We start from the raw sequence: 21,363 nt of genomic DNA, 5'->3' as shown, positions 1-21,363 counted from the left end.
GTCAGAGGTTATGGGTAGAAGGCAAGAGAATGGAGTTAAGAGGGAGAGATAGTTTAGCCATGATTGAATGGCAGAGTAGACTTGATGGGCCGAATGGCCTAATTCTACTCCTATCATTTATGACCTTATTGGGAGTGGGGGTAAAATTTTCATTGTTTTCTGATAGTGTATCAACTTTTTTCAGTAAAATAGCTAACTTTGTTTTGCATCCTTGATACCCTCTTTTATTGTATTAAGGCCAAGCTTAATCAGTGTTGTTTGAGATCCATTTGAGGTGGGCATTGTTTCATAGTCTGCACTCCACATGCCTTTATCCTCTGAGAAAAAGAGCATGGCTTTGGAGTTCAACACTTTGAAGTGTACCATTGCACACTTATCAATATGAAATTTGTTTGCCAGTTATGTGCACTCATTAAATTAATTAATGTTTGTGGGCTGAGACCTATGGTGAATTTTAATGAAGTGAGTAGATTGAAACAACTCGGCAAGTCAGAAGAACTTTTTGGGGAGAGAAACCATTAATGTTCAATGACATATCATCAGAAATCTAAAAGAAAAAAAAATTAGCATGCTTAAAAATAAATAAATTCCAACAAACAAGCATGATAGTTGTTGAAGAAAGTGACTGGTAGTTTTAATACTTGAACTTTGTTTATCTCACTTGGTGCTATTTTATTCTGGTTTTGGGGATTTGTAAAGAAAGATCAATAGTCTTCAGTTGTCAAGGTTATATCACCTGATGTGCAAAAACATATGGTTAATAATTTTATTGTTTTAATCCATTAATTGAAGTTTAAGGAATATCAGAATATTCTCAGGCTGTTCTCATCGGTACTCGTAACGTCACTGTGGTGGTGCAACTTACTGAAAAACGGAGGAACCATTCTCAGTTGACTTTTCACATTGATCAGTTTTCCTCTTACTGCTAGAAATGGGTAAAGTTACTGCTGAAGTAACTTTTAAGAAAAACAAGTTTAACCTCTACAAAATATATCGTCTCACAAATAAATATGTTAGCAATCCATAACACTTACAAATGTCAAGGCAGCATGAATGCCAGATGGCTGTTGAGCAAGATTTCAATTTGGCTACCGTGATCATTCAAATAATTTTGAGGAACCAGACAAAGATAACAGCACCAACTGAAATGGTGGTCTTTTTCGCATGTTAACTCAGTCAAGGAAGGATTAGTTTATTGGAGAAGGTGGAGCACAGGTTTTACATTTGCTAGAAGTTTAAACGCACCATTTTTTTAAATAACTCGCGATCAGTTTGGCCAGAAGTAACTTTACCCATTTCTAGCAGTAAGAGGAAAACTTATCAAAGGGAAAGGTCAACTGAGAATGGTTCCTCCGTTTTTCAGTAAGTTGCACCACTTATCATCAGTGATTTTACGAATATCGATCAGAAGGTTTAGAAGTTTTAGATTTTGCTGCTGCCTCCTCACTGATGACGGCCGCTCCCCACCTCCAGTTTAAATTCCATTTGGAATATTTTGGAGGACCAAGAAACCAAGAACCAAGCACAGTCTGAGAATATTCTGATGCACATGAAAACTGCCTTGGTCTCATCTTCTGTGTAAATGGGATGGGAGTTTTTGGGGGGGAAAATGCTTTCATGTGCATTAACCCTTTGAGAAGAAGAGCGTACATCTGCATTTAACTTTATCAGAGACTGCCTGCCATTCTTGCAGAGGATTAATGTTTCAGAAGGCCGAGTGCAGAAATCCATGCTTGTCTACCATACAGAAATCTAAGTGATGAATGGATTTTCTAGAGAGCAACTGACTGTAATCTGGAAGTTAAACCAGAGGACTTGGGTAACAATGACCACTTTACACCAGTGGTTTATTTTATATTTTTGCCCAATGGTGAAGCATTACAATGAGGAAAATAACCTTGCAAGTATTGCTAATGATTAGCCACAGTCTGACACCCACAAATACTTCCTAGCTTTCTTTTGTTAGCTGGTGTAGTTTTTACTAAACACAACATACCTTGTCACTGTTCCAACTCCATCCTTAAGTTCGCCGATGACACCTCCGTTGTTGGATGAATTTCGGGTGATGAGTCAGAGTATAAAAGGAAGATTGTGCGTCTGATTGGTGTCAGAACAGCAACTTTGCTCTCAACATCGGTATGGTCAAGGTACTGATTAACTTTAGAAGAGGAAGGCTGAGGATCCATGGACTCGTTTTCATCGTTGCAGTCAAAAACTTCAAGTTCCTGGATGTGTACATTTCTGCAGATTTGTCCTGGGCCCATCACATTGATGCAATCGTAAAAGAAAGTTCATCAATGCCTCGACATCCTCAGAAGATTGAGGAGATTCGGTATGTCCACGAATACTCTTTTAAACTTCTACAGATGTATGATAGAGAGCATATTGACAGGTTTCATTACTGCCTAGTTCAGCAACTTAAAGCCCAGGATCAAAGGACATTGCCTGGTCCATCACAGGTACTGAACCTTCCACTATTAAAATAATCTAAAGGAGACAACAGATGGTGCAGATAAGCAGTCAATAAGGGAATTCAAGAGGTCACACCACACCATGTTGGCCATCGATAACATCTGCACATTGTGGGTGGAATGGTGTTTGGCAGAAGTTATTGCCAGAGGTATGCAGCAATGTTGAGAAAGGAGACCAGGTGATTATCAGAATATCACCCAAACGAGACTGGAAGAAATTGGCACAGATCATTTGGCAGACATAGGTACAACCACACGAATGAAAACCTCCCTGCAAGATTTGGAAGAATGTCATATTCATATGGACGACACTGAAACGGTGGACATTCCAATTAACAGAAGCCTTGCCACGTTTTGATGAAAGGCATTCCAAAGGTTGAGGAGGGAATGGAACTGAGAATGACAGATTGGCTCACTAACTGGGTATGATGTTATCTCCTGCCACGGGGAAAGCTCTGTGAGAAAAAGCAGACAAGGTGGTTAACCCTGAATCTCTTCAAAAATGATGTATTGTAACCTGGTCCATCTTGATAGGATGAACACAGCCCCTCTCATCCATATCCACCTTATCTCTGGCTTTTATTGCTCTGTATTCATGTTTATTGGAGTCATTTTGTACTTTGTGCTTAACCTCCTCTGATGTACACGTTTTAAATAATATTGTATGTTTATTCTCAACAAAGGCCTTACCTGTAACTTATAGGCAAATTTTAAATCTACCAATAGCACATCTAAATATATGTATGGTACAATGGCCTATTGTTGATTTAAATAGTCAAGAGCATGTCCTAATTGCTAATTGAGGTAAAAGTGTACTGTAATTGGAATTCTTAATCTGCACCTGAGTAATAGCTTCACTACATCTCATTTGGTGCTTAGTGAATGTTTTTTTGATAATTATGTCACAGATTACTTTTTATGATGAATGTTTGGAACTTAACTTAAAATCTACCTGGATGTGTCACAGCCACTTCTTGCGATGATCTTCCATGTAAGGAATAAAATTGTCCTTCATTGGGGTAAACCCCTCCTTGGGTCACCTCAAACCTGGGCAACATTTTTTGGATTCATTACTTTATAAGTAACAAACAATTAGTCGAAGATCTAGCGTGCCATTGATTGCAACAATGACTTCAATAATAGATTTGGTTGATTAGAGGTACTATCTCTCAATAATTGCACGTGCATTGTGTTGGGCACAATAAAGCTAGTAACAAATGTGGCTTTTGTCTCCAGAAATGAAAACTGCAGCAAGCAGCCAGATTTGTTTCTGATTGTTTAAACACCAAGTGCTGAGTCAATCCATTTAGTTCAAGCTTCTAAATGTACACACACACGTTGTATTAAAGTAGAGGAGGAAATGAAATGAGCGGTCTTCAAAAATAAAAACACATGGTATTTTCAAACATTTCTGGCTGTGGTGCTAATGGCTTAGTATTCTGACCACCAGACGTTGCAGCCTGTTCATTGTACAAGTCTTGACCAAGGTTGGCTTGGATTTCTTCCTGAATTGTGCAGTGATCCTTTCATTCAAATTATCCTCTTGGGTACTCCCTGCTGGAATAGAACAAACACACAGAAAATAATGATTAATTTCCTTTGATTTAGCATCATGGAACGGTAGATCAATGGCTTGTGTTCCCCCTTTTTAATCAATATTCTAAGCGAGTTAGTTATCTTAAAATTAAATTTTCATGGGACACCTTTTGTTCATTGTGTGCCTTTTTCTTCCAGATTCCCAACGCTCTCACCTGAGCTCTTTCACCATGAAGTTAAAAGACAAATTTCATTCACCAAAAATAAAACGGACACCATCAAAAAAGGGAAAACCAGTGGAAACAACAGTTAAGACCACTACAGAAAAGCCTCCAAACAAGGTCAGTTTCCCATTTTATACATTTTGCAGATGACAGAAGATTCTGCTTACTTAAAAATGTAACATCAAGCAACAAGGTAGGCTTGTTAATGGAGAGAATCTCACATTCTGTTAGCACAATCCAAGGTTATCAAATTTGCTTTTTCAGAAATTGTACTTTCAAGCGTATTCTAAATTTAGTCTCATTTATTTGATGCTAGTTTATTTTACATCTAATTCAGGCTTTGCTGCTGAGACTGCCATTTCATTTGGTCAGCAGCAAGGCATTTCCTGTTGCTGATAGACCTGACTGCTACATTCATTGTCTTTGCCAGATTTAGTTTTTTTTAATGCAAGCGTGTGATTATTGTGCCAGAACCTATGTGAGGTTCAGCTAAGATAACAAGGAAATTAACAAATTGGTCCAGTGATTGGGGAATGTGTTTTTCTTGATTGTAATTTGAAAACTTGTAAATAATTTAAATCCTAGTACTGACAGCTGTTGAGCAGACTATTGCAGCGCTATCCCGCCCTATGGTAGTTCAGTGAGTCAACATGTTGCTGTGATACCAGTCAAAGTGGTTTCCCTCTCAAAGGTTCAGTACCAATTGGTTTTCAGGTTTCCTTCAATTAATGTCTGCGATGCTGCAGTAGCAAATTTTTCAATCTGAAACAATTTGCAATTGGGTGCCACATTTATATTTCAAGTTGTTGATGGATGTGTCTGTTTATTATCCACTTGGACTTTACTAGAGTTAAATCAGCAAAGCAACTATATTTCACTAAAAGTATATGAATCCAGTTAAATTGTTGTATATTGAAATGTTAGTTAAATACAAATGGGTTCTGCTACCTTTTCATGCACAGCACCAGCTGTTTCTGAATCTCATTTTCTTTTCAATTTATTTTTTATAGACTTTAAACCGGCTGGAGGAGCAAGAGAAGGAAGTGGTTAGTGCACTGCGTTATTTCAAAACCATTGTGGATAAAATGGTAATTGACAAAAAGGTGTTGGAGATGTTGCCAGGATCAGCCAGCAAAGTGCTTGAAGCCATCTTGCCATTAGTACAAGTGGACCCACGCATTCAACAGAGGTAAATAAGTAACATGGCTTCAAGCATTGATGTTCAAGGGGTGCTATGACAAATTGGTGCTCTACAAGGCAGTTCAAATGGGATGAACTTGTGTCAACATTTTCATTGTAAATTCCTATGTTCAACTTTATAATGCAATTCTTTAACTTGACTTTCATAATTACAACATCCAATAAGTAGTTAAGCAATGGTATGATCACTCAGTTAATATCTCAATGGTATTGTGAAGTGATTGTGCTTCTGCTATTTAAAAAATAAATAAAAACATTATATTCAACTAAAGACCAATGTATAATTAGTCAGCAAATTATACACTTATTCCACTATAATCATAGGTTGCTCCAAATCCATTTCATCTGAAGACAATAACTATTGTCCAGTGTTATTTCTCCCTTGCATTGTACCATCTTCTCTCCTGTTGAGAAGAAAATGAAATATAAAATATTCCTATTTTGCCATTATTACCTATTAATCTTATTGAAACATCAACAATGCCTGACTTGTTACTCCAGTACTTTGTGTTTTGCTAATAATTTAACATCTTCATTTGGGTGGTGTGGGACGTTAAACTGTTGATCACATAGTATATATTTAAGTCATTGGAATTGGGTCAGAAGGAGTGGGGGTTGGGTCAGTCGAATTGTCAAATAAAAACATGAGAGATTATGGAACAAGACTGGTCAATTTAATGGTGCAATGCGGCCGTGATCTTAATGATTATGGTTGAACAATCCAAAGTGTTGAAGAGCCTACGTATGTTCCTCTGGCACTTTAAACCAGTTGGTCTTTGGAAGACATTATAATTTATACTTTTATAGCTTTAACAACTAAATACTTCCACATTTTAAATTAACCCACTTCCCTGATTCTGAACAGAACTAAGAACTTCCACTACAAAATCTGAGGGGCATTTATTTTCTGGATGACTAGGTGCAAGTAGATACACTTTAGAGTATTATAGTGTTGGATGAGGAAAATTGCAAATGGTTCAGAACTGCTGCAGGTATAACTTTTGTCTATGATTTCCTTTGCAGTGGAAAATTTTGTTTATCACATGGCAGTTTCATGTGAACTGTAGTTATAGGAACAAGAAGAGGCCAAATGATCCTTGCCACACCATTCAATAAGGTGACGGCTGATCTGATGTTGGCCATGACTCCCCTTTCTTGACTTTTCCTTAAGTCTTGATAGCCTTCTCCAACCCCAAATAATCTGAAAAGCATTACCCCATTGAGTACTTCCAGGAACACTATTGCCATACTTCATTATGGTCGTGAATTACAATGATTGACAAACCACAGGACGAATTCTGCCTGATCTATCTAATGGGTGGCCATACATTCTGAAACCATGCCTCCCAATTGTTGATTCTTCCATGAAAAGAAACATTCTCGGTCCTGTCAAAACCCCATGGAATTTTGTTTCTCATTTCTCTGTGAACTGAGTTTTGGCCCAACCTGTTCTCAATGACAATCACCACGCATCAACTTTGTAAACTAGCTCCGAACTGCCTTCCATGTGAGTATGTGTATCCACAGGCTTGCTTTGTGTCTCCTCACATGCAGCATTTTGTAGTTACTGCTTCATTTGAACAATATTTTGCTTTTCTATTTCTCCTGTGAGTGGGCTGCACACTTCCATCTGCCACATATTTGCCCAGCCATTAAGCACATCTATGTTGCTTACAAACGCTGTGTATTCTTAACTTAACTTTGTATTGTCAGCAAATTTGCCTATGATGCACTTAGTCCCTTCACCTGTCATTAATGTTGTTTATAAACATAATTTATAATTAGTACTCAAGCTTGAGTACTAATCCCTGTGATGTATCCTAGAGGGCAAGATGATGGTGTGTATTTGAGACAAAGGGGCAGTAACAAACATGGTATCCAGAATTGGAGAGGTCTTTACCTGTTGTGCCTCCTGGGATCTGTTTGTCTCTTATACCATTCTGTAGATTTTCTTGCAATTTACTGCCATCTTCTTCACTGTTTTAGACTTCCATATCACCTACAACTTTCTACAAATCATGCTCTCCAAACCTAAGGCATTAGATAATTGTAAACGTACTTAAATCCAATCACCGAATTTCCAATCAGTCTAGAGACCAATTCACCACAGCTCACATCTAAAAGCTGAGTCTCACGTTGCGAGTTGACACAAGAGGTACCCCGAGTGAAAGACTCGTGGTTGTGTACGAGATTACAAGTGTATGATCAAGAGTTTAACCGAGTTCCCACGGGTATGACAAGTTTGCCGTTTACTTGTCATTTCTGCGATGTTCCAAGTTCATCTCCCGAGTTACTCTTGAGCCAATCCTGATTGAAGGTTTGTTTTAATAAGCAACAGTGTTAAAGAAGACCTCTCCATCCTGTGGCTTTGTTTTAAAGATAGAATTTGGCGCGGCCACATCTATTGATGTGACCTACAAAGGGAAAATGCGCACCATCCAGTGCCAGAGCAGTTATACTAATGATTTGTTTGAAACACACAGGTTTGATATGTTTTAATTGAATTTATTGCCATGTCTGCACACTGCGGGGAGACGGGAGATTAAATCTTTGAATGTGGACGGATGTGCACATCAGATTGTTGTGAGACGGAGCTCAGGGTTCGCCTCCTGAGCTTTGGTGCCCAGGCGTGAGTTGAGGTGGAGGGGGGGTGGGGGGGGGCATCATTAATCTGTCTGGGGTGACATGGCTCTTGGGTTAGGCTGGGATCATTCTCTGCAGGATGATCTTAGTGCGGGAGACAAGTGTAGGCGAGGTGTACTGACTGTGTGGGCAGACACTTTGGAAGTGATTGCCCACCAGTCTCAAAAGCCGCTGTGTCTCCCTGTCCCTGGGATAGCAGGGGGCGATCAAACAGCACAATACCCCCCTCCCCCTCCACGCCAACACGAAGGGCAGCGATCCCAAGGCTTTAGCCTCAGGAACAGTGGGCAGGCAACAATCACCTGCCATAACGCGAGAGAGATCATGCACTGTTGTAGGTCTCCTTTGCACGTCGGTGTTTCTGTCTTTCTCCACTCATTGTTGGCCCTATCTGTCACCACCCCCACCTACACCCCTCTGCTTCCCGGCCATGTGTGTGACCCCTTCCCTCCCCTCTCCAGCTTCCGGCCCATTGCACCGGCGCGGGGGCTTTGCACTGTCTTCACGTCAGCGATGCCAGCAGGTCAGTGCCAGTCGCCCCGGGGCAGTAGCTCCCTTCAGTTTCCCAGGGGGTCGGGATGGGACTGGAGTTGGGAGGGAAAGGTGGGGGGGGGGGGTTAGGTGAGCAGGATGGGCCGCTACGGCGACAAGTGGCAGTTCGCCCACAGCCCATCGGGGAGCAGGTTCCTCTGGAGTTGGAGCGGGGCTGGACTGGAGTTGCTGCTGGCTGTGGGTCTCTGGGTTCTCCGTGCTTGCAGTGAGCCTGGTGTCCCATTGGTCCTGATGTCTCCGGCCACTCCCCTGGACAGGAGCTGAAACTGGGAACTGTACCGCCCTTGCCCCCTCCCTCTGCAACTGCGAACAACCCCACTCTCCTACTCACCTAACCCACCCCCCCCCACCTTTCCCTCTCAATTCTAGTCCCATCCCGACCCCTTGGGAACCTGAATGGAGCGACTGCCCCGGGGCGACTGGCACTGACCTGCTGGCATCGCCGACGTGAAGACAGTGCAAGGCCCCCGCGCCCTGTGCAATGGGCGGGGAGCTGGAGAGGGGAGGGAAGGGGTCACACACATGGCCGGGAAGCAGAGGGGTGTAGGTGGGTGTAGGTGGGGGTGGTGACAGATAGGGCCAACAATGAGTAGAGAAAGACAGAAACACCGACGTGCAAAGGAGACCTACAACAGTGCATGATCTCTCTCGCGTTATGGCAGGTGATTGTCGCTGGGAAACTGAAGGGAGCGACAATCTGCTGCTGCCTGCCCGCTGAGTTAAAGAGTTCCCACGGTAGACTCACGATACACTAAGGTAAACGCACGGGCCACTACGTTCTTACAACGAGTTAAAATGTTTCAATTCTTAACCACAAGAGTAAAATTGACTTGTGGAAAATTTTAAACATGTTTGATTTTTTGCAAGAGTTGACAAGTTTCACGAGTAGCTGCCGTTAGTGCCACGAGTCTCTAAGTTGCGTCCACGAGTTCCGTACGTTAATCGTACGTTATTACCACGAGTTTTAACACGGGGTACCTCTTGTGTCAACTCGCAACGTGAGACTCAGCTATAAGGCAATTTTGTATCAAGTTAGCCATGATACTATGTGTCCCGTTGGATCTGGTTTTGTTAATAAGTCTAAATTTATATTTCTCAAAAAGCATTTTCAAATCCCCATATTTAGATATAGATATAGTCTGTCTGTGTGTCTGCGAAGTCATGCCCTGAATTACAACAAAACAGTACACAATAGCGCTACAATTTTTGGGAATATTCTACAGTCTGCCAACTGATGGGAGAGATCAAATTTACCAGGAAATTGCAAAGATGTGCAAATGGAATCCTTCGGCCCATTCGGCCAACCAACCATCATCCATACACTAATATTATCCAACACACTGGGTACACTTTACAGATGACAATTAACCTACGAATCTGCATGTTCTTGGAATTTGGGAGGAAACAAGAGCACCTGGAAAATATCCTTGCGGCCACAGGGAGAACATACAAATTCCGTTCAGACAGCATGTAGTCGGGATCAAACCCGGGTCTGGCGTTGTAAAGCAGCAGCTCTACCACTGTGCCATTGTGCTTAGTTCTTCAAACATCCTGTTTGTTGATGCAAAATCCACCATCTGCAGTCTCTTTTGCCTTCATCCTTTAACCACCTCCAAATGAGAGTAAATCATTAACAACATAACCCTCCCATCCATGCCCTCCAAGGAGAATACGATGCAGAGTACATGGTGGGGAGCTCATTCACGATCTCTAGCTCTATGCATAAATTCCCTCCTTTGTCCTTGAATGGACTTATTGTTTCTCTGGCTACCTTCTTCCTTCTAATATACATACCAAATGCCTTGGGGTTTTTCTTAATTGGCATTGCCAAAAACATATAAAGGCCTTTTTTGCCGAGCTAATTTCTTGTTTAAGCTCTCTCCTGGTTCCTCAAGGACATGGTCTGATTTCAACTTACAATTTCAATCCTACATATGCATAATTTTTATTTTTGCCTAAACTTACATTATCCAAGGTTCCTAAAATTGGCCGTCCGTATCTTACAATTGGCCATCTTTATATTTTGGCCAAAAACCAAAAGAAGTCCAAATTTATTTTTAAACTGCCTTTCCAGTTCTGACTTGATCACATCCTAAAATCAGCCTGCAGGATTTTTTGTTATTGGTACAGATATGGATGAGGACTTTTAGCTGTTCCTTCAGTTTCACTAAAATATTCTGCAGCTGCTATTCTAATCCCTGGCACCAAGGAATCAACATATCATCCTGGAATAGAGTCTGCAACCTAAAATATCTGTCAGACTTTGTAGCTATTGCTTCCTTCATCATTCTCCTTCCTGCAGTGTGCTATCATCTTAGTTCTAGTTGCATTCCAGGAGATTTTCTACCCCAACAGTATTCCAGAACAGCATTTCAGTTAAAGAGGAAGACACCCTTGGATCCTGACCTATGTGCTTTTTCTTGTTTTGTCCATCTCTTTGTTTGTGTTCTAGAGTTGTGGATGACCTCCCTTTGCAATACACTAAACCTTGTTTTAATGGACCCCTCTAATAGATTTTGGATCTGCTGATGCCACCCCCAGCTCACACAGTCTTCCCGACCGTTTAAAGCCCCATCTTTTGCCCCCACCCCAACTCGCAACGTGCACCAACGAGCCCTTCATCCACCACACGGTCTGGTGACATGGCTGTTGTAGCGGCTCACGTAGTAGCCCTTGCGGACAACGAGCCGACGGCACCGGCAGGTAGTACGCGCTCGGTCACTATGGGGCACCCCACTCCTCATCTTCTGCTGCTACTTGTTGTCTCCCCGACATAGGAGTAACTCAGCAGACTGAATCTGTCTGAAGTCGGGTCCCTTTTCTCCAGCGATGCTGCCTGACCCACTGCGTTACTCCAGCATTTTGTGCCTCATTTGTGCATTAACCATCATCTGCAGTTTTTGTTTCGACCACAAACAATGGTAATTCCTTACTCCATTATAATGGCCAATCGGCAATAATAGAAACCATTTGCTCTCTCCACACCCCCCCCTCCCATGGTATGTTATAATGGGAGTTTACTGTTCTCCAGCTTCAAAAACTTCAGCCTTGTGGAGAGACTACAGTGATATCAGTGACTGAGGAATCTTCCTGCAGCTGTGGCTGTCCAGGACAGAAACGTATCCTGGAGTTGCCACAGAGCTGAGGATGTTAACTTCATGGGTCAGGGCATGATACCTCTAGTTTTTAAATTAACTCATGGGTGACGGTGAGAAAGGGAAAGAAACATGGAATGCAAAGGTCCCCTGGTGTTGTACCTCTTGTGAACAGGTTCACCCACTTAGAAGCTGTCGGGACAGACAACGTTAACGCACTGAGTGGCGCACTGGCTTGCGAAGCAAAAAGTGCTGTTGAGCCAAAACCAAAAAGGCAGACGTCGGGCAACGGCGTGGTAGTTGGAGACTCCATTGTGAGAGGTACGGACACGGGTTTCTGCGGCAAAAGACTGGATTCGAGGATGGTGTGCTGCCTCCCTGGTGCCAGGATCCAGGATGACACGGACAGAGTGCAGAAAATCCTCAAGGGCGAAGGTGAACAGCCGGAAGTGGTAGTGCATGTTGGCACAAACTATGTCGGAAAGAAGGGGATGAATATTCTGAAGAGTGACTTTAGAGAGCTCGGAAAAGTGCTGAAAGGCAGGACCTCCAGGGTGGTTATCTCCGGTTTTCTTCCAGCTCCTCGTGCTGGCGAGAGCAGGAACAGGGAGATACAGGACCTGAATGTGTGGCTGAGGAACTGGTGCAGGGGGCAGGGACTTAGATTCTTAGACCACTGGGATCTGTTTTGGAGTAAGGGGGAACTGTACAAAAGGGACGGATTGCACCTTAACAGGTGGGGACCGGCATTCTGGTAGGCAGGTTTGCCACTGCTACACAGGTGGTTTTAAACTAAATAAGGGGGGAGGAAGTGGGGGGGGGGAGGTGTCAAATGGGCTAGTCAAGGACGGAGTTAAAGGGAAAGGGAGTAAAGGGTTAGTTAATGACCCCAGAATTAACAGGAAAGAAATCTCACAAAGGGATCGGAGAGTATGGCCAAATGTAAAAGGGATCGATGTGAAAGGTGAGATGTGGAAGGAATTAAAAATATTGTATATGAATGCGTGAAGTATAAGAAGTAAATTAGATGAGCTTGAAGGCTCAGTTAGAGGTTGGTAGATATGACATTGTGGGGATTACTGAGACGTGGCTGCAGGAGGATCGGGCATGGGAACTTAATATTCAGGGTTATACATCCTATAGAAAGGACAGGCAGGTGGGCAGAGGAGGGGGGGTAGCTCTGCTGGTGAGGGATGGAATTCAGACCCTTGCGAGGGAAGACATAGGGACTGACGAGGTAGAGTCACTGGATTGAGTTGAGGAATTGCAAAGGCAAGAAGGCACTAATTGGTGTTATCTACAGACCCCCAAATAGTAGCCCAGATGTAGGGTGTAAGTTGCAGCAGGAGTTAAAACTGGCATGTAAAAAGGTAATGCCATTGTGATGATCGGGGATTTCAATATGTAGATAGACTGGGAAAATCAGGTTGGTTCAGGACCCCAAGAATGCCTCCGGGATGGATTTTATTTTTTATTTTTATTTTTTAATTTAATTTTTATTAGAAGCAATGTACAGTCGTATAAACCATGGTATATAACATAATACATTTCGTGTACAACTTCTTGTTTTAAATTTAACAATATAATAATAATAGACACAAGAAAAGAAGAAAGAAGGAGATTAAGAAACGTAGTGATGTGTAGGCCCCAAAAGTTAACAATGAGTCATTTGTAGATAGATAGAGAGAAAGAGCCCATAGAGATGTAGGAAAAAAGAGAAGACCAGAAAGGAAGAGCAAAAAAAAAGAAATATAAAAAAAAGGGGGAAAAGAAGAGGGGAAAAAAAAGGGGAGAGGAAAAAACAGAACAGAACAGAAAATAAAAGGGATATTTTTCATATCTTTCCACACCCCACACCTAGTTCTGAAACGGTTAATTACCAGAGTTATGTTGTACCATATTATACGTAATAAATCGATGAAAGGAGACCATATCTTTAAGAATTGTTCTGATTTTCCTTGGGATGGATTCTTAGAGCAGCTTGTAATGGAGCCGACCAGAGAAAATTCTGGATTTAGTGTTGTCCAATGAACCAGATTTGATAAGAGAACTAGAGGAAAAGGAACCGCTTGGAGGTAGTGATCATAATATGATTCGTTTTAATCTGCAATTTGAGAAGGAGAAGGTTAAATCGGAAGGGTCAGCGATGCTGTTGAACAAAGCGGACTATGAAGGCATGAGAGAGGAGCTGGCCAAGGTAGACTGGAAAGGGATCCTCGCAGGAATGACGGTGGAACAGCAATGGCAGGAATTTCTGGGCATAATCCGGAAGATGCAGGATCATTTCATGCCAAAAAGGAAGAAAAATTCTAAGGGGAGTAGGAGGCAACTGTGGCTGACAAGAGAAGTTAGGAATAGAATAAAACTAAAAGAAAAGATGTATAACATAAGAAAGAGTAGCCGGAAGCCAGTGGAGTGGGAAACTTTCATAGAACAACAAAAGGAAACAAAACGGGTAATATGGGCTGAAAAGATGAATTACGAGAGGAAGCTGGCCAGGAATATAAAGATGGACAGTAAAAGCCTCTTTAGATATGTTAAACGAAAAAGAATAGGAAAGTCCAATGTGGGTCCCTTGAAGGCAGACATGGGGTGAAATTATTATGGGGAACAAGGAAATGGCAGAAGAGTTGAACAGGTACTTCGGATCTGTCTTCACTAAGGAAGACACAAACAATCTCCCAGAAGTACTGGAGGACAGAGCACCTAAGGGGGTAGAGGAACTGAAATAAATTTTCATTAGGCGAGAAATAGTATTGGGTAGGCTAATGGGACTGAAGGATGATAAATCCCCTGGGCCTATTGGTCAGCATCCCAGGGTCCTCAGGTTGAGGTGGCTCTAGAAATAGTGGACGCATTGGTGATCATTTTCCAATGTTCCATAGATTCAGGATCAGTTCCAGTGGATTGGAGGATAGCTAATGTTATCCCACTTTTCAAGAAAGGACCAAGAGAGAAAGCGGGGAATTACAGACCAGTTAGCCTGACTTCGGTGGTGGGAAAGTTGCCGGTGTCAATTATTAAAGAGATATGGGGCATTTGGATAGCAGTAAAAGGATTAGTCCAAGTCAGTATGGATTTATGAAAGGAAAATCATGCTTGACTAATCTTCTGGAATTTTTCTGAGGATGTGACATGTAAAATGGATGAAGGGGAGCCAGTAGATGTAGTGTATCTAGACTTTCAGAAAGCCTTTGGTTGGCAGACAGGAAGCAAAGAGTAGGAGTGAACGGGTCCTTTACAGAATGGATGGCAGTGGCGAGTGGAGTACTTCAAGGCTCTGTGTTGGGGCCGCAACTGATTACCATATAAATGATTTGGAAGAGGGAATTAGGAGCAACACTAGCAAGTTTGCAGATGACACAAAGTTGGGTGGCAGTGTGAACTGTGAAGAGGATGTTAAGAGGTTGCAGGGTGACCTGGACAAGTTGAGTGGGCAGATGCGTGGCAGATGCAGTATAATATAGATAAATGTGAGGTTATGCACTTTGGCGGCAAAAACAAGGGGGCAGATTATTATCTCAATGGGGTTAGGTTGGGTAAGGGGGAGGTACAGAGAGACCTGGGTGTCCTTGTACACAAGTCATTGAAAGTTGGCGTACAGGTACAGCAGGCAGTGAAGAAAGCTAATGGAATGTTGGCCTTCATAACAAGAGGATTTCAGTATAGTAGTAAAGAGGTTCTTCTGCAGTTGGATAGGGCTCTGGTAAGACCATATCTGGAGTATTGTGTACAGTTTTGGTCTCCTAATTTGAGGAAGGGCATCCTTGTGATTGAGGCAGTGCAGCGTAGGTTCACGAGATTGATCCCTGGGATGGCGGGACTGTCATTTGAGGAAAGATTGAAAAGACTAGGCTTGTATTCACTGGAGTTTAGAAGGATGAGGGGATATCTTATAGAAGCATATTCAATTATAAAAGGACTGGACAAGCTAGATGCAGGAAAAATGTTCCCAATGTTGGGCGAGTCCGGAACCAGGGGCCACAGTCTTAGAATAAAGGGGAGGTCATTTAAGACTGAGGTGAGAAAAAACTTTTTCACCAAGAGAGTTGTGAATTTGTAGAATTCCCTGCCACAGAGGGCAATGGAGGCAAAATCACTGGATGGATTTAAGAGAGAGTTAGATAGAGGTCTAGGGGCTAGTGGCATCGAGGGATATGGGAAGAAGGCAAGCACGGGTTATTGATTGGGGACGATCAGCCACGATCACAATGAATGGCGGTGCTGGCTCGAAGGGCCGAATGGCCTCCTCCTGAACCTATTTTCTATGTTTCTATGTTAACAGCAATAAACGGCTAATATTATTAAATGTATGTTCTCTTTGCCCTGAACAATCTCCCTTAATACCCCGTTCAATTAAATGCTTGTTTACCTTCACCAGAGGCCTGTCTGATATGCTCCTTTTACTCAACTAAAGACGTGGCTTGCAAATCCTACTGCAGTGTGATGCCTCTGGGTGCAGCTTCCATCAATGCTCTTGGCAACCTTATTGGGCTAAACCAGAGAGAGACTGTATGAATTGAGATCTTTACTCTATTTCTTTGGAAGACTAATCTGTATCACATACAAAATATCACTTGAATTTGAAGTTGCTTCTGCAAAATACTTAAAACTGATGCTGCATGATTAAATTTGTGTCATTTTGTTCTCATTGACCTTGCGCCTTCCATTGCTTGTGACATGTCCTCTCCTGCAGTGAATTCCAAACGGGCAGTAACCTGTTGTTGAAAACTGCACTTTTCCCTTTGCTTCAGTGAATGAGATCATTGTCTTGGTTTTCAAATCCCTCGGCCTTTCTTATGAATCTCTGCCAGCTTGTATGTTATTGCACAAGTTCTCTACTACATGGCTATCAATCCTCTTGAGTTGAACCCAGAATTGCAGATTCCAATTGGATTCTGTTGTGGGTGAATTGAACTTGTAGCCCAGGCCCAGTTCTTTGCCAAACAAATGTTTTACATTTGGCGAATATTGCTCACTTCTGTCTCCTGTCTTCACATCTCTTCACTCTGTACTTTCTATCTTCATATTTTATTTGTCCCTTTTCTATCTTCTGCCCCAACTTTACTTTTTACATTTTCCTTTCCAGTCTGTAACTGTCCCAAATTCACCAAATCAACCTGCCTCTCAAACATTTCTGTTTTAAGAACCTCTTTAAACATCCAGACCAAATTTTCAATAACCTTCTCTGCTGATCGGACGATTTGCTGCAACCTCCAGGTGTCGTGCTTGGTGGCTGAGCCAAACGAGACCATGATGGAGAAAGTGAGAGCAGACTCTACGATGGCCGTGTAGTATTGGACCATCATTACCTGTGGCAGATTGTGCTTCCTCAGCTGCCGCAGGAAGTACATCCTCTGTTGTGCCTTTTTGACTGTGGAGTCGATGGTATCCCCCCACTTAAGGTCCTTGGAGATGATGGTTATCAGGTTCCTTGGAGATGATGGTCCCCAAAAAGATCCCATGTACAATTTCATGTAAACCAGGGCTGTCTGTCCAGGCCAATATTTATCCTTCAGATGATTTGGACAAGATCTTTTTCTTTTTTTTTAACTCGTGTGATTACTAATTGTTGAATATTCACTGTTGTAAAATTAGATCAGAAGGGACCTTCGGAAAAGGATGTGAAAGGAGATATCCTTTTTTTAGATTTAAGATGTTGTCTTTATTTGCACTGTTTTCTGGGCTGTAAGATGATATTGGGTTGCTATTTGTACTTGCATTTATACGAGCAAAAACATTATTTCGTATTGCTTTGTTTTGCTTGTAATGTCTGTATAAAATCACGATCATGAGTAAATTACACATCAATGGTAGCAGTGCCATTAGTTTGGTGATAGCTTTCCATCTTGGTTTAAGAGAGAATTGATTTTGTGCAAATACAAAGACATTTTCCAAACCAGACCTATAGAAAAAACCTGATGAAAACAGCATTCAATATCAACAGCAACTCTATCTTTGACCAACCTGTCCCTTTGTGGAAATGGACAAATGTAGCACATTAATAATGTAAAAAAACATGCTCTGCTGCTATGAGCTTTGAACCCACATATATTGCATTTTTCTTTCTGTTTGTGAGACTATTATTTAAAACATGCAGAGAATTGGATTGTGAAATATTAAAACAATCTTACACTATTAGAATCAACACTTGAATGTATTCCTGGCTGAGATTCCTCATCAGTAGCTTTTAGTTCCTAGTACATGAAACTTGGCTATGAATGCCTCTCAATTGAGCACTTGGAAGTGGCACAGGGAAATAAAAATGCACATTGTTGCATGTTAAAATCGTGAAAGCCTCTATTGTTGGATCAGTATAAATGAGTTTAGTTCAAGTTTACTTGCCTCAATTGTACTTGATATTACAATTTTTCACAGCTTCACTGCTCAGTTGAATATTTTTTTACGGGACAGTGATCACCATGAACAAATTAGTAGCGCATTTATGGGCTGAAGCAAGTGATTCATTTTGCTAAAGGTTTAGCAATTCAGGGGTTTCTAATTAAAGTTGAATCTAGAAAGGATGGTGATAATTAAGACTGAAGTAGTAATTGTTAGTTATTTTTTAAACAATAGTTTAGCTAATAAATGTAGAGTTTATAGATATCATAGAAAATGCAGCTATACAGAGGGTGATTTTAATGTTACCATTTGTTAAATCATAACTTTTAAATTAGTAAGCAGTTTACATGGAAGCAGAGTCTTGGAACAGTGAAGCAACATTGAAGGAGCAAGACACAGATTTTATATACTTTGGGAAGTGAAGCAATGGCAAAATGAAAATGTTCTCTGGACTGAGCAAGTTCATAATCGTTAAATGATTTTATCTGCAAAAAAAGCTTTTTTTTTTAAATTGAATTGTGTGCAAAGAGGACTTTAATAACAGGATTTGGGAAATGTGTAGAGGAATTTAAAAAAATGCAAATTCTAACAATTATTAAATAAGCACATGGATCAGTAGCTGACTCAGAATTGACCTTTGTGCAGGGTTTTATGGAGCTGAGGATGTGGGCTGTGCTGGAGTAACTGCGTAAATGAACCCCTCAGTGGATTGATTCACTGAAGTGATGAGTGGTTAGAATTGTCTCTGATTACAACATCCATTTTTAGATAGCTTTAACACTGATCTGCTTCATTCTTTTTTCCATTAAAAGGGTCAATAATTTGATGCTTTTGTGAAGATGTTTAATTTGAATTTCTTCCAAGATGTGTGTGGGTAAAGAGCTTGTGGATTGATAATCTTATGGATGGAAATGTATACCATACCAGCCAAAAAGAGAAGTATTCTGATGTATAATGCTTCATCAGGATGATGTCTGGCTGTATAATACATCAGCAGATGCTACCTGACATGCTACGTTTTTCCAATATTTTCTTTATTGGAACTTCACAGTAATGTAAAAATATCATTGCTCTTTCTCCTGTTTTTCAGCTCTGCCATCACATCCTGTTTAAATCAGGTATATCAAAGCCTGGCCAATCTGATTCGCTGGTCTGACCGGGTAATGCTAGAAGGTGTAAATCTAGATGAAAAAGAAATGATTAATGCGATGATTAAAGCAGTACTTGATGGAGTAAAGGTATGTACTTTAAATTAACCCCAGCAACTAAACCTTTGGTGTGGGTTCCTGCTATCTGTTAAAGTGGAAGTAGACGACTGCCACTATTTGCATCTCCATGCCATCAAAGGACTTCTCCAGAACATTTCTGCAAATGCTCCAAATGTTACATTCAGTTTCCTTGGAAAAATACTTGATTGTTGAATTGGCAGCTCTCAAAGCAGCAGGATTGTATGAATTATGGATGATTATTTTTTGAATGATGGGTGTAAACACTGGTTTTCACCCATACATTCTCAACTACATTCTCAATCTAACATGCTTTGAAATAAACTCTATCTTAATGTTTCATATTTGTAAGTTGTAAATGTTTAAGACTGCCAAGTTAATCTATAATTCATATAATGGAATTCTCATTTATTACTTTGTTTTCTAACTAATAAAATCCAGTTCTGATGAAATTACTTGAAACGTTCACTTTTTCTCTTAGCACGGAAGTTGCCTGAACATAGTTTTTCCACCATTTAAAAAATTTTACTTCAGATTTCCAGTAACAAAAATTTTTTATTTTCACGAGAAGTAAGTTTTGTTGCATCAATGGAATGCACAGCTTTAAAAAAAAAAAAAGCTGGAAATCTGTAAACAGAAACAAACTAAATGTTGGATAGACTGCAGTTCAGGCTGCATCGCAGCAAAGAGAAACATGTCGGGTTGAAAATTCTTCGTCAGAACTGGGGGGAAAATATTTTCAAATTGCATTCAATTTAGGATTGATTATAGATTTAAAATCTTGTTGAAGATGAGAAAGGAAAGTGCAAATCTTTCATGATGAACAAGGCCAAAGAGGCAGACAGAGAGCAGAGGAGAAGTTCAAGATTTAGTCCCTTTTCTGACTTTTGTTTCAGATTTCCAGCATTTGCAGGTTTCTTGATTTTTAATTTACTGTTGGATTTACTTCCAGGAATGCTGACCTTCAATCAAGTTCTCTGCCCTCCCACAGGATTACCGTCTATCTCTTTTGACATTCATTGTTATTGATTTGTTTTCCCTTTTATCTTTAATGAGGTTTTGAACAAAACCCATATTTTTTGTAGTCACAACCCATATTTTTTGTAATTTAAAACCAGCATTCTTCTCCAGTTGTGATGAGGAGGCTTTGATGTGAAATGTTACCCCATTCTCTTTCCACAGATCCCGCCTGACATGCTGAGTTTTTCTAGACCTTTCTGCTTTGGTTTCCGATGCACAGCTTTTTATTTACTCAAATTCCACTATTTCTTTATAACTTGATCAATGTGTTCTCTCTGAAATTGCAAATGAATTGATAGTGATCTCGCTAACTATTAAGACAGAAGAGCAAGGGTCAGCACAAATTTGTCCCGTAGTGGTGCTAGTGGTGTTCAAAAGGAAGGCAGGCATTAGCAGAGTAGCTGTTTTTGGGCGAGACTATGTCAGTGTGAGTGCTGTGTTTGAGGGTAAGTGTTGAGACTTTGGCTCTTCGTCTTGGAGGCTCAGCAGAGGGTGAAGCAAGATAAGAAAAGGCCTTACATTTTTGTAGCTCTTTGGTCGTAGTGCAGTTGGGAGAGTTATGAAGTTATGCCACTGATACTCTTGCAGGATGTGAGAAGTCTGGGAAACTTCCAGTGTCTGCTGTTCTTCAAGAGGATTTTTTTTTTGCATATGCCAGTATATGGAGCAGTAACTTGTCTCCATGCCTTTTTCTGTTACATGTTGCAGTTTCATCAGCTACTTTAGAATTTTCTTTTGCTTTCTATATTTACCATATTAGCTAGCTTTTTGGATATAATCTTAATTTTTATCACCAAGGAATCATAATGCTCATGAGTTAATTGATCAGTAACACAATGCTTGGATTGCTGCCTTTATACAGGAGCTTGTTAAACTGACAATAGAGAAACAAGAACAGCCATCCCCAACCTCTCCAGTGAAACCCACCCCGCCAACATCTAAAACTGACAGGTAAGAATTATTTCAATGTATAAAGAATACTATATCGATTGTACTATGTTAATAACTTGTTTTTCAGTGTAAATATGTGTAAGTAGGCCAGTGCTTTGAAAAA

General features: G+C 40.9%; 1 protein-coding gene across 14 annotated transcripts in view; it reads left to right on the top strand.

Annotated features, from left to right (window-relative positions):
- rapgef1 (Rap guanine nucleotide exchange factor 1) overlaps nucleotides 1-21,363 on the top strand; it is a 135,800-nt gene that overhangs the window by 31,429 nt on the left and 83,008 nt on the right. For all 14 annotated transcript variants that reach the window (XM_033049019.1, XM_033049020.1, XM_033049018.1 and 11 more), the window contains 4 exons: nucleotides 4,206-4,348; nucleotides 5,242-5,420; nucleotides 19,154-19,301; nucleotides 21,172-21,260. In XM_033049019.1, coding sequence (XP_032904910.1) covers nucleotides 4,206-4,348; nucleotides 5,242-5,420; nucleotides 19,154-19,301; nucleotides 21,172-21,260 — 559 coding nt within the window. The remainder of the gene's footprint in view (nucleotides 1-4,205; nucleotides 4,349-5,241; nucleotides 5,421-19,153; nucleotides 19,302-21,171; nucleotides 21,261-21,363) is intronic.

This window comes from Amblyraja radiata, chromosome 32, assembly GCF_010909765.2.
Source record: "Amblyraja radiata isolate CabotCenter1 chromosome 32, sAmbRad1.1.pri, whole genome shotgun sequence".
NCBI lineage: Eukaryota > Metazoa > Chordata > Chondrichthyes > Rajiformes > Rajidae > Amblyraja > Amblyraja radiata.
This window is presented reverse-complemented; position numbering and strand designations above follow the sequence as displayed.